We start from the raw sequence: 15,523 nt of genomic DNA on the forward strand, positions 1-15,523 counted from the left end.
ATTGAACAAATCTTATATATTACTAAACGATCTTATTAAAATGAACTGAACAATCTTTTGATGTTACAGTTCAGTAGGTAATTGATTACTCCTTGAGAGATTGCAATGTCCTAAATTTTTTTAAAGCTGCGCTATCGTTAATTCGAGGTAAATTATTTTTGCATGCATAATGGGTTATCATATCACGGCCTTTATACTCGAACCACGATAGTTTCTCACTCAAAGCTCCTGTGAACGATTTCTTACAAATCGGACATTTAGATGTTGTCGATATTACTTTATATTTTGATCTAATATTGTTCAAGGAGGTTGTTGTATTAGCTAGTTCGATTTGAAGGGTATCCTTTCTTAAAATGACATCATTTGCTTTCAAGGATTCAGACTTTAGGAGTTGAGAAATAATATCTTCAAAGTGTATCAGAGGCATATTTTTTGGAAGTTTGGCAATTATTTCCTTTGTATCGACCTTTAAACAATTTCTTTGCAGAAATTTTCTTAATAAATCAATGTTGCTATCGTCAACGAGAGATAGAAATTTCTCAAAGACTATGGACAAATACTTCGTACCTGCAGTGGCATCTTCTTTGTAGATCTTATCACAGTAGTCGGAAGTTGCTTCATAATCTGCAAGATCATCAAACAAGATATCAATAGCAATTTGGTATTTTTTCAACTGAAATAGTGGTATTGTTTCGAGATACTTCACAAAGTTGTTTTTATCACTAGATTTTGCATTCTTTAGAACTTCTAGGATAACGGTAGCATGACGTATTGATGCCAATTTCACTAACGATGAGATTTTCATCTTCAATGGCTTCTCATTATCCATATTTAGATATCTTTTAAGCAATTTTGTAAATATAAACTCTTCATCCATATTGAAAGTAGTCAAACTGTACTCTAAAAAGCTTAACGAAACCTTAGTATCTCGTTTATCAATGAATTCATATACTTGGTTGGAAACTAAACTCCTACAAGCGGGTGTGTCATTTAAAAAGACCGATGAAAGAATTTCTTGTTTCGATTCTGGGAATTTTTGTATTAACCACTCAGTATAAGAGTATATTACTTCTAGCCAGCGAATATCTAACCGTTGCAAATACTGAAGAATCAGTAATTTCGTGGCATTCTCCAACTCTTTTGTATTACTCTCATTCCCAAAATCATTGGTCATTGATGTCAAAAGTCGTAAAGCAAGTTCATGTTTTTGTCTCTGATAGTAAAAATCCACTAATTCTTGTATATATTTTTTTTCTTTCAATTTCTGTGTTACTATTTCGTAACTACATTTGTTATCTATTCTCAAAAAAGGGCCGACCATGTTAGGATTATAATAGTAGTAAATCTCAAACATAACTGTATCGATAAGTGTTAGCATTGAATCTGGATTTATATCTTCGTGTTTATCAATTAGAAAAAAATTAAAATCCACAGATATATTATGATTAAAGCAAGGCCAGTTAATAGAATCATTGTTGTCCATTAACAGTCGACGAATGACTCTCCTGATATCGATCAAGTATGGCAAAATATATTTCAGTATGATATCTGGTGGAATATTCAAATCTCTTTCTGACCCTGATAGCTTTGGTATACAATTATGGTACTCACCGGTTAAAGTACCAACTAGACTAGCGATTGAATTTGGTAGTGTTTTAGCTATCACTAAAGGAGGAGGAGCCCAGAAATTTGTCATTGTTTGAAATATTCCTGATATTATTGTATTTTCAAAGTGTTGAATGAGATCTTTTATTTTCTTTTGATTTTGTGAAACATCCAATGCATTGGTGATTTTAATATACCTTTCTAATAAATGTAAGCTAAATAGAACGGTGAGATCTCTGAATCTTAATAACAGCATATGCAAGAATCCATTTTCAGTTATTCCAATTAGAAAATCATCCAAATATTGGTTTTGTAGCATATGGTTATAGAATACAACATTTTTCCATAATTTATGAAAAGATGAACTATTATTATTACTGGAACAGACCGAAATACTATCATCATCACTTTCGTTTTCAATTGTTTTAATGTCGCTGAGCACCAACTTATAAGATTTCAAACAATCAGATTTAGTTAGTATTAATAAATGTGTATTATTTATTGCTTTTACGCATTTAATACCATCATTAACCTCAATAACAGAAAATGGTACACCAAATCTATTATCTGATATTGTTACTACGTTATGTCCTATTGATAGTAAGAAATCAATTCCTGGAATATAATCAAATATAAAACTTTGCTCAGGCCATGAAAAAATTTCTGAATAGTCTGCACGGAGTAAGTACGGTACCTGATTATCTCCATGATGAAGGGAATAAATTGACCTCGTTAGTGGTTCAACAACAACAATTTTCTGACTTTCTTTATTGAGATAGGTGAACTTCCTCGTTAAGTACCTGTCATTCTCCCCGATTCCTAATTTAAATCTTGACCATATATTATATGAGGATTTTTTCTTGGTTATACTTCTATTTGAAAACAGGGTAGACCTTCCATCTGATAGACTGTTATCAAGGTCTTCATGTCCCTTCTTTGTTAGCGCTTCAAGTTCATCCAAAGCCACAATAGGGTTATCTGGGCATTTTCTTCGTAGTTTTTTTTCTACCTTTATGATTTGACTATCAGGGCGATCATGCTGCCAAAGATAGATTGATTTATTGGTCGTTATTATCAATGTATTGGCATCCCTATTAACATCCTCGATCAGTTCTTGTTTATCTGTTGTAATTGTTTTTTCCAACATATATTGAAAAGTCCGATTTTTCCATACAAATATTCTTAAAGTCTTTGGAGAATTTGTAGAATAGGCTAAAACTGAAGTATCTGAGAAATTTGCAGGATTCTGAGTTCCACTAGTAAATCTATCATCCATCAGCCAGCAGTTTGTAATACCTCTTCGTTCAGTAATTTTGTCATATTGTTGCAAGTTTCCACTATTAAGCAACAGTATCTGCTTTTCGCATTGAACAAATATTGTCCCTAGTAAATGAGCATATATGAGTTCCTTGCATTGAATCTTACTGTCATCAATTTTAAGGAGACCGGGAAACGTCTGAAATAATTTTATCGTATCCTCACTTCTTGAAAACACTTCAATATCACCATTGTTTTTGGCTATAATTAGTTTCTGAGCCTCATATATTGGTAGTATATCCGCTATATCTTCACTTTGAAAACTATATGCTAGTTCCACACTTAACATATTCTAAAGGACTGCTTTTTTATTGTGTCTTAGTATTATTACTGGTAACAAATATACATGTGAACAAGCCTAATTATAAAAAGGAATAGAGAAAACTTGATGAATAATGCAGCGAGAAGTGTTATTGAATTTTAACTATAACTCAATCCCTTCGTTCAATTAAAACACTGGGGGCCAACACTTATACTTTATGCCAAAATCTATAATGTAAAAACCGATGAACACTATTAAAGTTATTAGTCAATATAAAAGAAATTGTGTGTATGCTTCTATGAAGTAATGCTTATCTTTAATTCTTTGGCAATACTAATAATAATCCTTGAATATAAAGATTGTATTAATCCTGCCTAATCCTACTGTTCTATTTTTTTTTACTGCTTGTAGTTAATTTAAGGGACCGTTCGCTCTCTGCGGATTTTCTCTGTAAACATCGAGGAGTATATGATAAATAGCGTTCGGTATTGTGCTCATCGAATAACAATCATAACTAGACAACAATTATATAAGCCAATATAAGCTTTAATAAGCTCATAACATGAGAGAAAAGAATATGCTGGACGTTAGATTATGTTAGCTATAGAATATGCAATGAGATGTATATAAAAAGAAATAAGAAAAAGGTATAAAAAAGATAATGTATTTCTGTATTAGGAAGAACTTTTTTCTGTAAATTGCGCTCACTACCAATCCACAGTATCCGGGTCTCTCTGTTTTATGACGATCTTATGAATACCGTAACTTATTCCGTCGTGAGAGGCTGTTTCTGTGGGGTAAATATTGTCCTCTAGGTTCATATGCATGCTCATACGAAGGTACACAGTATATGCATCCAATTTTAATGGTGTCGAAAAGGAACCCCAATGACGTGAGTTTATTCCGTAGCGTTTTACCGAGAAGTACTGTTGTAATCGAGGCAAGAGTAATAGATCAACCTCTAGATCAAAAGGTTTCAATTCACCTTCAACTTTGGAAATTTCACCTGTGACGTTATCTTTATTATCTATATTTACTGGAGTCCTCTGTAACGGTGCCGGCACTATTACCTTGTGAGTGTTTTTCCCTTTACCACCAGTAGAAATATTTGTATTATTGTTGTTAGCTGCTGCCGTATCAATATGAGTGAATCCGCAATGTCTCAATGCCAGTATCGGATCTGTATCATCTGTGTACACATCACAGCCCCAAATCTCGTTGTTAAATGTACGTGGGCAACTCACATCTTTGTTAAAGCTTTTCATATAATCTTCGAATTTGATTCGTACTGTAACTATCGAATACACTTTATCTCCTGAAAACTCAGGCATGAATGGTACAGGCAGGATCCTACGTTCCAAATTGAATGGAAACGGTACCGATATCCCATCAACTGGCGCTGTTAGACAGTTATCCTGTCTTCTCGGCAGCACATTGTTCAGAACCCCTTCGTGCATGGAGTCATATTGTATCGTACCCAAGAACTTCTTATCCTCAACACTTATATGATCTAAAATTGACTCGGAAACCACATAAACTCTAGCCTCTTCTATTTTTTTCAACTTATTACTATTGCTCCGTTTATGCTGCACATTTTCATCACCTTTCCTCTTCTTTGCCCTAGGTTTCTTTTCTTTCACCTCTTTATCTTTATCTTTATCTTTATCTTTCACCTCTTTGTCCTTCTCCTTAACTTCTTTCTCTTTCTTCGGCCTCTTAGCATTCTTATTCGAATCTAGTAAGGTCTCTTGCAAACTGTAAATCTGCGACTGAGTCGCCTTATATGCATCATCCATCCTTTCCTTATTATTTCACTTGTCTCTTATTTATATGTTTTATATTAGTCTGTTTATAAAATATCAAGGATATGTATATATATGGCTTGTCTTTCTTGCCCCTCTGCCTCTCTCTCTCTATCTCTTCTCTTATGGTCCCATCTTTACAAGACCTAACTCATCGAAAGAAGCCCTCTTGCATGCCCTTAACCTAAACTCCCCCCTTATATATTTTGAAAGCACTTACACGTCTCGCCCTTTTTTTTTTCCTTTCCTTTTGCTGTGAAAAAAAAAATTTTGGTTCCCCAAAACTATAGGAGCAGTCACAAATTCCGAGAAATACATAGGTTTGGGCCGTATGTTTCTTTCTCTCTACGCACTTTTTTACAAGGTTTTAATCACTAGTCCCCACTACTCCAAATACGCACACACGACTACGGATTAAATTTTTCTACCCACTCCCCTTCTTTGGTATGGTTATTATTGTATTTGTATTCCGTAAACTGCTATTGTCTTACCTGTGCGGACTATTTAACTTGTGTTTACATGAATCAACATCTTTCGCGTTTTTTTGTTTGTAATTTTTAGCAGAATGGTCTACTGTACTTTCTACGTCTGTCCCCCCAATACTTACAAACAAGGGACGGACAGCGCAAGAGATATTGAGAAAAAAAAATTTGTTGTTTTACTCGGATAACATTACATCCTAACACCATATTCATAACACCCACACATATTCTATCTTGATAGACCGTTATCTGAAAGTTTTTTTTGCGTTTGAGTTCGCGGGAACTGGTATGAAAGTTTCAAGTTACCTTGACAGAAAGAGACGACGGGGTATTGTGTTTCGTAGGTGTTGGGAAGAACGTTTACCTCTTTGGAACTGGGGCATAGGCTGGAGGTGTTGGGTGGGCCGGTGCTAGACTAGGCTGGAAACCAAAACTGCTGGGCCTCAACTCCTATCCTAATGGGCGTACACCCCAGTGGGCGAGTGCGAGTTTCTTTCCATTCCTTCCAGCAAGAACTTATGATAGTGAGCGACATTGGTGTACGTCCCATTGAGTACCGAGCAGAGTGCTGAGGCAGAGACAATCAGTGAGAGTTTGAGGGAGTTTGAGGGAAGTTGGGATTGTGCACGAGTCTCTATGGTAGGTGTGCAGAGAAGGGCATCAAACCAGAAAAATAAAAAATTAATTGAAAAATTATTGAGAAATAGTTATTACATATTAATAAAATACATACTAAATATTTTTGAATATTTGGCTATTATTATTTGATATTACCATAGCTCGATCGACAAAATAGGATATCAAAAAATGGCCGGTTTGAAGGACGTTGTTACTCGTGAATACACCATTCACATGCACAAGAGAGTATGTTGTTTTTTAGGAAAAAGAAGAATAATCTTATAAGGTTTGAAATGTGTGGTTTTGGTTTGTGTTATGATTGTAAAGAAAGCATGGGCTAATTTGAAGATAATCAGGAAAAAAGTGGATTTGAAAAAACTGCGGATAAATTATGAAATTGACGAATAAAAGAGACATGCAACACCGAACACACCATATCAAATGAATGACACTATTTTTTTTGTATTAGGTCAAAAAATACTAACAGAAAGTCTTAAACAAAAACATTTTTTTTAATTGAATTATTGCTCTTTTTATTTTTATTGAAATTTACCACTACCTACTGTATTCTTTGATGTTTTCCCTACTCCTCGACTAGATAAAAAAAAAATGCAACTAGAAGAAATAAAAACTAATGTAATGAATCGAATTGAATTGCCTTTATTAATACGAATCCTTAATGAATAATTAGGAAGAAATTGAAAGAAGTGAGAGAACTGCAAGATGGTATGGAAGGAATCCGTATGACTGATTAAGATGGAAAAAGAGGTTGAAATAATCTAAGCATTTATAAGGGGGGAAACAAAGAAAAATACTGACAGTTCCGATATGAATAAAAAGAGGATTAAAAAAAATTGGTTTTGTTATGAAATATCTAATTAGTTGCATGGTGTTTCTTTCAAGAAGAGAGCCCCAAGAGCTGTCAAGGAGATCAAGAAGTTCGCCAAGTTGCACATGGGTACTGAAGATGTCCGTTTGTCTCCAGAATTGAACCAAGAAATCTGGAAGAGAGGTATCAAGGGTGTTCCATTCAGAATGAGATTGAGAATCTCCAGAAAGAGAAACGATGAAGAAGACGCCAAGAACCCATTGTTCTCCTACGTCGAACCAGTCTTCGTCGCCTCCGCCAAGGGTCTACAAACCACCGTTGTCGAAGAAGATGCTTAAATTTAAAAACGACATTTTAAAGAAAATCCATTTTTAAATAATCATTTACATCGTCTCTTTAATCGAAGTTTGTTTTTTTTTATTACATAACAATTAAGAAAAAGACAACATCACACTCATAAAATATATAATATTAGTAACATATTTTTCGGTATTCTAACGAATTTTTATAAGTGAATGTAAGTGATTGTATGATATAGAACTACATGACCTTTCATCTAGCCAAGGTTTTAGTGGTTATATACAGAGAACCTTCGTCCAGCAATTGCGTGCCGTATTTGTTCTATATAGATTTTACAAGATGATAATAACTACTACTATTTAAGAAATTTCTAAACTCAGTGTAACTATGACATAAAAATACTGGCCACTCATTACATTAAGAAGCGCCCAATTCCTTCAAAGAAACAGAACGTTTCTCGCCCATTAAAGGGACAACGAAAGATTTGAAGTTCCGAAGAACCCCAAAGGATGGCTTCCAAGAAACAACTTGCGGTCGTTCTCTGTTCTCAATAGGCCAGCGAATATTTAAAAATTATCATCATTGTTTAGAAATATTATCAAGTTGGTTTTTCTTACTTTAGTCAACAAATATGCATTGAAAAAGACAACATTTGTGAACTCACAAAAATTGTAGTCATTTCGTAATTATAGAGTTTCTATTATACTTCAATGTGGCTGGTTTTCAGTCATATTAAGAGGCTGTATGGAAATATTGAAACATAACATATTTAAATCACATTGGTATTTGTATTTGACATATGGGAACTTTAAATACGATGGAGGACGAGCATTTGATCTTTTCCAAGTTGAAAAAAAAATTTCGACATAGTAAAACCTATCATTATCAACGTTTTGAATGAATGATATCATTAGGGTTTTGCCTAATGAATAGTACTAGATTAGTAAAAATGCAAAGTATTTATCAGATTAGTTGTATGGGATTTATAGATATAAATAAATTAGAGACTTAAGAGAAGGTGTGGATTATAATAGGTTGGTAAGTGAAATATAATGGAAAAGTAGATCATATTCCTGGTCAACAATGAAAGATATGCTAATCGATAGTGCAATCATGGCTAAGGCAATATTCATAAATGACCCTTAAAGTGAATGATTACCTAAGGATGTAGTAATGGAATTAAAGGTTATTAGAATATTAATGTTACAACAACTTCTACTACGCAACCCAATAGTTTTTCGATATTCTTCTTCAGTTTTTAAATATTAATCTGATATCTTTTTCCTCCCTACTTTAAGTCTTGTGGATGTCTTTAGTTTCAAATTATTCTCACAAGTGTACCGTCAATAAATCATTGGAACTAAAAGGTTTGTTACATGTCGGGCATTTTCTCATTCTTGCAGCGAGTCTTTCCTTGCAACAATCTTCGCAGAAAACATGTCCACAGGTTTTGATAGCCATGTTCTTCCAGTTTCTGGAGCATAATGAACAGTATACTAAAGTTCTGAAGTTTTCAAGTTCTTCTGCCATTGCATCGTCAGAATTTAGAAGCGGAGGGGATCCAGATCTAGCCTTTCCAAGTTTACCTTTATTATCCTCGTATAGTAGTTGTTCAAGTTTTCTATATTTCTTCGTAATGTTTTCGATGTCATTTTTGACAGATGCTATCTCTATGTCCTTTTCCTTAATAACACCTTCAGTTTCAGTTACATTCTTTATTAAGGATGACTTCTCATTTTCAATTGATTCTAATAATTTTTTTTGTTTAACAACCTCCGAGTTCAGCTCCATCATTTTCAGATTGGTAGCTTTGTTTGAATCTAATAGTCTCTTCTCATTATTTTGGGAAAGGGTTAATTGCTTGTGTAGATTTTCAATTTTTTGTTTATATAATTTGTCGGAGTCTTTCAGTTGTAGTATCAGTTCATTAGATTTAGTTAGACTCTTAGATAGATTCTTATTTTCTACCAAAATTGAGTCCTTTGACCTCATGGATGCAAAATACTTTTGATCAGCTTTTGTCTTTTCAATAGTCAACTTTGAAATTACGCTTTCATGGTTCAGATATTCAGTATATTTAGTGTGTACGAGATTAGATAGCTCTTTAAAACCACTCTCTAAATCCCCAATTTCCTTCATTAGGGCATCTTGATTTGGTACGTCGTTATGTCTCAATTCTATTTTATCCCATTGTTCTTTGCAGATACCAAGAGCTCTTTGAAGGTCTGATATCATGGTTGATTTGGATGTTTCAGCTTCTAGAATAGATATTTTACTTAATAATTCATCTCTTGTCGTTCTAACCCTCACTAAATCTTTTTCTAGATTAAGATTTTGTTCTTTCAGATTCTCCAAGGCACTTTCAACATCGGCAGATACCTTTTCTATAAATACATCTTTCTCGCGTGCAAGTGTCTGAAATTTAGCCAGAAAAGCATCATTCACAGCAGTCAACTCCCTATTAGTAGTCTTCAGTTTATCAAGTTGCTGTATTAGTCCATTTTTTTCCTCATGCTTCGCCAGTTCATCGGACACCATTTTTGACATTGTGTTCCTCAATTGTACTAATTCAGATTCATTGATAGTTTTCAGTTTTTCAAGCTCCTCAACCATAGTTTTCATAGTTTTTAATTGGCTTTGTAGGTCAGAAATGTCACTCTCATATTTAAAGACTAGTTTCTTCTTCTCAGATTCGCTTATACTTTCCTCATCGCTGGCCGGCTTTGTACCGTTGGATACGGATTCTCCATTTGGCTCTTGTTTCAGTGCAGGTTTTACCTCTGTTACGCTTGTTGGTGCTTCACTTTGTATTTCTGATTGTTCGGATTCTTCCTCAGTCTTTTCTTTACTAAATACACGTTTGACAGTTAAAGAATCCTCGCGATCATACTTCTTTATCAGATCGTCATAGTACCTTTTAATCGAGTCTAACTCATTTTTGAGCTTGTTGTTTTCGAGGCGAAGTTCTTGTTTGATAGCGTTGAGCTTTTTCAACTCATGAGAGAAAAGTTCAGAATGTTCAGCTTTCACTTCTGTGTTTGAGCAATATTTATACAGGATCTCTAAGAACTGTGAGCTTAACTTTAGTATAGCCTTCTCATCCCCATTAGCTATCTCCTCGCAAATTTTTTTATCCGAAGGATCCTGACAAAGTTGTTGTAAGTGGGTTGCAGAGGTTGTACATATAGCGATGGTGGCAGCCATATTCCTCGATATCTCATCATAATTCTTCTCAACAGATTGGTACTGTTCCTTTAGAGCCTCTAGCTCAGTTCTCTTGCTGTTGAGACACCTAAAAAGCGCCTCCTTCTGGAAAGCAATGACATCTGTCTGTGTTAATGGCTCTTCTGGATCACTAAGTTCCAATTTTATTCTTTTAGCAGCAGGCTCAGAAGACATGGCAGTTTTCGAAAACACTTAAGAAAAAACTATGAACAAAATGCCTTATTGTTATCTCTCTTATTTGATGTTGTATAGTTGTTGTTTTACTTCTATCTTTTATGTTAGAGAAGAATGTATATCGTACTTTTTAGTTTTTGTCGATGCTTGTATATCTATTCAAACAAATAAAAACAAAAAAGCGTATTTCAATATGCAATAGAAGCGGTATTTCTTTTCTATTGTAGATAAACCTATTGTTGCTTAGTTTTAACAGCTTCTTCAACTTTTATTTTTTTTTTTCTGATGTTACCAATTATAATTTTTTTTTATTTTTTCTATCTTTTTACCAGCAATAGCAATATTTTTTTTTTTTTGTCCTACTGCCAAGTCACTTCTATATTTCTATCTCTCTTTAAATTCTGAACCGAGAACAGAGACTTACTACCGTGCCCACGTATATCACATGATCGATCACTTCCAAGTCCACCAAGTCACCCAAATCCATCTGTATCCCCCCCCCCCACTTTGACCCATTGAGAGCAGTCGGTGGACCAGACCTACAGTAGACAACAGTTTTACAGTCCAACACAAAACACCCAGTACAGTTCAAACACTGGGCACATTAAACTCCCACTAGGGCAGGGACATACAGTCATTTCCACTTATTCTAGTGTATTGCGATATCACGATGTCTCTTTCAACACTGGGTTGGGATACGTAACGAGTGTGTTAAGGCTCCACCAGTGTTATTGCTGTGCCCCTTACCATTATAGTTACTAAACAATGTGAGAGAAGCCACTGGGCAATATATTTTTTGGTTTTCATCACGACTGACGTGGCAACTGGGAGAAGAAACTGATTTACGGGTTTCTTTAAAACGTAGGCACAACAAAACCCATTGTCCTGTGGTACATTCTTAGTACTTTGTCTTTGTTTTAAGAGACCCACAAGAAATGCCTTAACTGGGCTATCGACTACAATCAAGTTAAAAAAAAAAAGAAAGAAAGAAGGTAAAAAGAACAACAACCCACTTTTGGGCAATGGCAGGAAAAAAAAAAGAAAGAAAGTTAAGAAAGATTATAACAAATATAAAGAAATAATTTATAGATATTAATAGAAGTTTCTTTCTTTTACTTGTTAAAGAATTATAACATATTAAAGTGAATACATACACATAAACAACAAATAAAAGAGAGATAAACAAAAACAGAGGATAAAAAATAAAACAATAAAAATAAGAAGATAGGAAAATAGGAAAATAAAAAAAAAAAATAGCATACTATGACTGATGATTCAACTGAATCGTTCAATGTCTTTTATGAGCAGGAGATGATGGAGCAAGAGGAGGATGAGAAGCATTTGTTTCGGGACTTGAATGCTTTTATCAGTTTGATTTCGGATTTTGTGGAGCCCAGCAGGGAGAAAGGGGATTCATCTATACGTACCAGTTTTGAGTCAATTCGGAGACGGAGCACAAGTTTAAAAGAAATAAAAAGAAAGGATGTTTCTCAATTCACTTTCCTAAGATATAAGAGTAAAGATATAGCCTCGCTATTGCGGTTACATCTGCTGAACTACCTTAGGTCGTCACAAACTTTACAACAAAGAGAGAACTTCCCATTGGTGAAAGAAGTAAAGAAGCGTGAGATCTTGCTACAATGGTGGATTACTCTGCTGAATTTCTTGTCTAGCAAGCTTAAGTTCGATTCGCTGGTGAAATTAAATGAGCCATTGGAAGATATACCGACTAGCACGGAACTGGTGTCAATAGTGCTAGAATGTATAAGCAGGATAATTACTTCTCTGATAATTCTACCACATCACTCGAAAAGGGATCATGAAGTATACTCACAACATTTAAGCATTACAACAAAATTTATCGCTGATATACTAGTTGTCAATTCAAAAATTCAAAAACGGTATCTGAGAAGAACGTCGTCTTCAGAAACTTCTTCGATTGTCTCCTCTACCAATGAAAGCGCAGATACAACTTTCACTTCTTTGACAAGTAGTACTCACAATAAATCGATTCACACTAACAATAACAACTATAATAATAATAACACTAATACGAACACTAATATGAACGGATCTTTTCAGAAAAACTATCATGATCTGTTGTCGTTTCTCGAAAAATATAGCGACCTGATTACTACATTTATTGGGAAAATTAACGCCTATGCATTCATTTATTTACCAGATGACTACAACTACGATTATACTGTATTGTCACTATGGTATCCTAGGTTGAAAAGAGAAGACTCTAAGGATCCATTATTTCCATGGAGAAAATCTGAAATTTCACTAGTTAGCAGTCGAAGAACCAAGGGAAATATATCAGTTAAAAAATCTCAGACTGGTAAATTCAAAAGCTATGAACACCAAAAGATGTTCGCATCATATATGAAAAATAAATCCATATTCCTAACATTCTACTGGCATTATTGGTATATCATTCTACGTTATACAGAAACGAAGAACAAAAATTACTTTACATCAGAAAATTTACATCACATACCTGGTGCTTCTTTATTATTGGACTTCATCACTGATATTTCCTTGAAAGTTGACCTTAGGAACTTTGATAGATTCATTAATGGAACACCAGTAAGATCACAAGCTCATAATCGTATGGGTAATAACTCATCGTGGAATGATACAGAGGAATCTGTAAATTCTGTAATCCCGCTTGGAAAAAGATACATTCGGAATGAAGCTGTTAATAATTTCATTTTTACAAATTTCGGTACAATTAAACTGTGGGAGGTTCTTAGGTCAGTGTCGAGTTGTATGTCAGACTCCAAGTACTTGTCATCGATGCTTTCTTTACACGACCTGGCAATATTGAAACAAATCAAGAAAATTCCAGCACATGAATATACTGTTGCCAATATTATTTACAACAAGATTTTTCAGTTTATTTTGTTTCAGTATTTTTCCTTGAATAATGTTCAATTTATTAACTGGGAAGCGTGGGTTGGCGGCATGAAACGAATGTTAGATACTCTGAATATTAATTCTCAGACGGTAGCCCTAATAAGCTACTTCAATATGTGGTTTTTCATGCCTGAAGACGTTAAGATATCTGCTATTAGAGATCTAGTATTCACAGATAAGTATTGGGACATGCTGATGGAAAATAATCAGTATCCTATTATCCGAATTTTATTCATTAAACTACTGGTATTTAGGATCATTCCTAATATGGGAATGACTGATAAACAGGATATGTTTAAAAAATTAAGACAAATGGAACTGAAAATGGTGAGTCTTTATGAACTCTTAAAGGCAGAAGGTGTATCTCCATATATCGAAAATACAGATCCATTTTTATTCGCCTTGAACAACAAATTTGTCTTAACAACAGGTAAGGTCAATGATGAAGACTATTTAACATTCGACCTAAATCATAGACCTAGAAAACCTAGACTGATAGCGGTATTAAACAATGATTTATATGCACTGGAAAAATTTCCGAGTATTGGAAGTGTTGCAAATCTGCGTCCTACTTTTGTATTAAAAAAGGGTAAGTACCCGTATGATATTTTTGATGAACTTTTAGATAACTTGGCTAGATATAAATCTTGTAAAAAATGGGGAATCAAAACCGATTTCCCGGACGATTACTTTGAAAATTTGATATATGATGATTTCGACGCGCTGGTTGCAAAGAAATATCATGGTGAATCTGACAATACTGTTGTTAAGAATGTTACTAGCACTATAAATTCATGGTTTTCTAAGCTGTCTACAAAAGATGAAAAGAAAGCACCATCAGTTTCAAGAAAAAGCAGTGTTGTGCGGCCATCCTCAGCTCCAAATTTGAAAAGTTCAGGTTCCTTAAGAGTTAAGAATGAAACACTGGAAGATAAACCCTCTAAACCAAATGGAGGATGGTCATTTGCTTTCACAGCTAGAAAAATATCAGGCGCCTTAGACAAGAAGAATGTAAAGGATGAAGTTACTTCAGATAATACCTCAAATTTAGGCATTTCAAGCAATTCATATGGTAATATCCACAGTAATGGGAAAATATTGGAAAGTTTATATGGTAAACTGCTATCCAAGCAGAAAGTCGTAGTTGCACCAGAGATTCAATATTCCAAAGAAATATTGAATAACCCAATTGTTACAAACGTTGTAAAAGCTATCCAACTTCACCCTGACGGCAGCATGCTAGAGAAATTGGAAAAAGCGAACTCAAAATGGGGAACACCAATTATTAAACCATCAATGTCTTCATCCAAGGTGATCCAACTTAAAGATGACCTAGACAAGAATGCTATCAGGGTTTTGGAAATTCCTCTTGCGTCGTCCTCAAACTCTGTGCTATCTGAAATTGTTGAAGCAGATCAAACATCCTCTGAGGATACTGATTTAAAATACTCTTTGCCAACGTTAGATTTAACCTTCCTTGAAGTGAATCAAGTAGGAGAATTAAATTCTAACCTCGATAACTTTCAATTGAATGCTCTACCGCCGGCAATAAAAAATGCAACGCTAATGAAGTACCAAACATCATATGAGTCCATTGTGAAAATTATTCGTGTTATTAACGCAACTAAGAATGAATTTGCTGATTTCGATCAACATAATAATATTATGATCGAATTTGAACTCTATAAAAATGGTCACCAAAACTTATCAAGCTTCGGTTGATGAAGTTTTTTTCGACATTACGACCAGCTGGGTGATTTCTGGTTCAATTATATATGCCTCCTATCTAAAACAATGTTTTAAATCCATTCTATTAATTATATCATCATCTATAAACTCTCAACTATTCATGAAGACTAATCTAAATGACAATATCAATTCTAATAATTAATTTCACTTAATATAAACAAAAGTAGGAGACGATGTTCATTCATTATTCAATCCCTAAAACTCGCTTGCGTTCGACTGTGTTAGTTGGATAAAAGGTGTT

The 15,523-nt window shown here is 34.2% G+C and overlaps 5 protein-coding genes across 5 annotated transcripts; 2 read left to right on the forward strand and 3 right to left on the reverse strand.

Moving 5' to 3' along the window:
• Window positions 1-85: 85 nt before the first annotated feature.
• Window positions 86-3,211, reverse strand: VAM6 (Vam6p; the record flags this gene model as incomplete). The annotated part of the gene is made up of 1 exon (XM_071051727.1): window positions 86-3,211. The coding sequence occupies one exon, from the start codon at window positions 3,209-3,211 to the stop codon at window positions 86-88; it is 3,126 nt and encodes a 1,041-aa protein (XP_070907117.1).
• A 680-nt stretch (window positions 3,212-3,891) lies between these two features.
• On the reverse strand, window positions 3,892-4,980 carry RXT3 (Rxt3p; the record flags this gene model as incomplete). Its single annotated transcript, XM_071051728.1, has 1 exon — window positions 3,892-4,980. One exon carries the CDS (start codon window positions 4,978-4,980, stop codon window positions 3,892-3,894), a length of 1,089 nt encoding a protein of 362 aa, XP_070907118.1.
• Window positions 4,981-6,275: 1,295 nt separating this feature from the next.
• Window positions 6,276-7,253, forward strand: RPL31A (60S ribosomal protein eL31; the record flags this gene model as incomplete). The annotated part of the gene is made up of 2 exons (XM_071051729.1): window positions 6,276-6,332; window positions 6,969-7,253. The coding sequence occupies 2 exons, from the start codon at window positions 6,276-6,278 to the stop codon at window positions 7,251-7,253; spliced, it is 342 nt and encodes a 113-aa protein (XP_070907119.1).
• A 1,291-nt stretch (window positions 7,254-8,544) lies between these two features.
• Window positions 8,545-10,614, reverse strand: BRE1 (E3 ubiquitin-protein ligase BRE1; the record flags this gene model as incomplete). The annotated part of the gene is made up of 1 exon (XM_071051730.1): window positions 8,545-10,614. The coding sequence occupies one exon, from the start codon at window positions 10,612-10,614 to the stop codon at window positions 8,545-8,547; it is 2,070 nt and encodes a 689-aa protein (XP_070907120.1).
• Window positions 10,615-11,877: 1,263 nt separating this feature from the next.
• AHK1 (Ahk1p) lies at window positions 11,878-15,255 on the forward strand (the record flags this gene model as incomplete). The annotated part of the gene is made up of 1 exon (XM_071051731.1): window positions 11,878-15,255. One exon carries the CDS (start codon window positions 11,878-11,880, stop codon window positions 15,253-15,255), a length of 3,378 nt encoding a protein of 1,125 aa, XP_070907121.1.
• Between the last annotated feature and the right edge of the window lie 268 nt (window positions 15,256-15,523).

This window comes from Nakaseomyces bracarensis, assembly GCF_045282275.1.
Source record: "Nakaseomyces bracarensis strain CBM3 chromosome Unknown Scaff7_0, whole genome shotgun sequence".
In the NCBI taxonomy this organism is placed as follows: Eukaryota; Fungi; Ascomycota; class Saccharomycetes; order Saccharomycetales; family Saccharomycetaceae; genus Nakaseomyces; species Nakaseomyces bracarensis.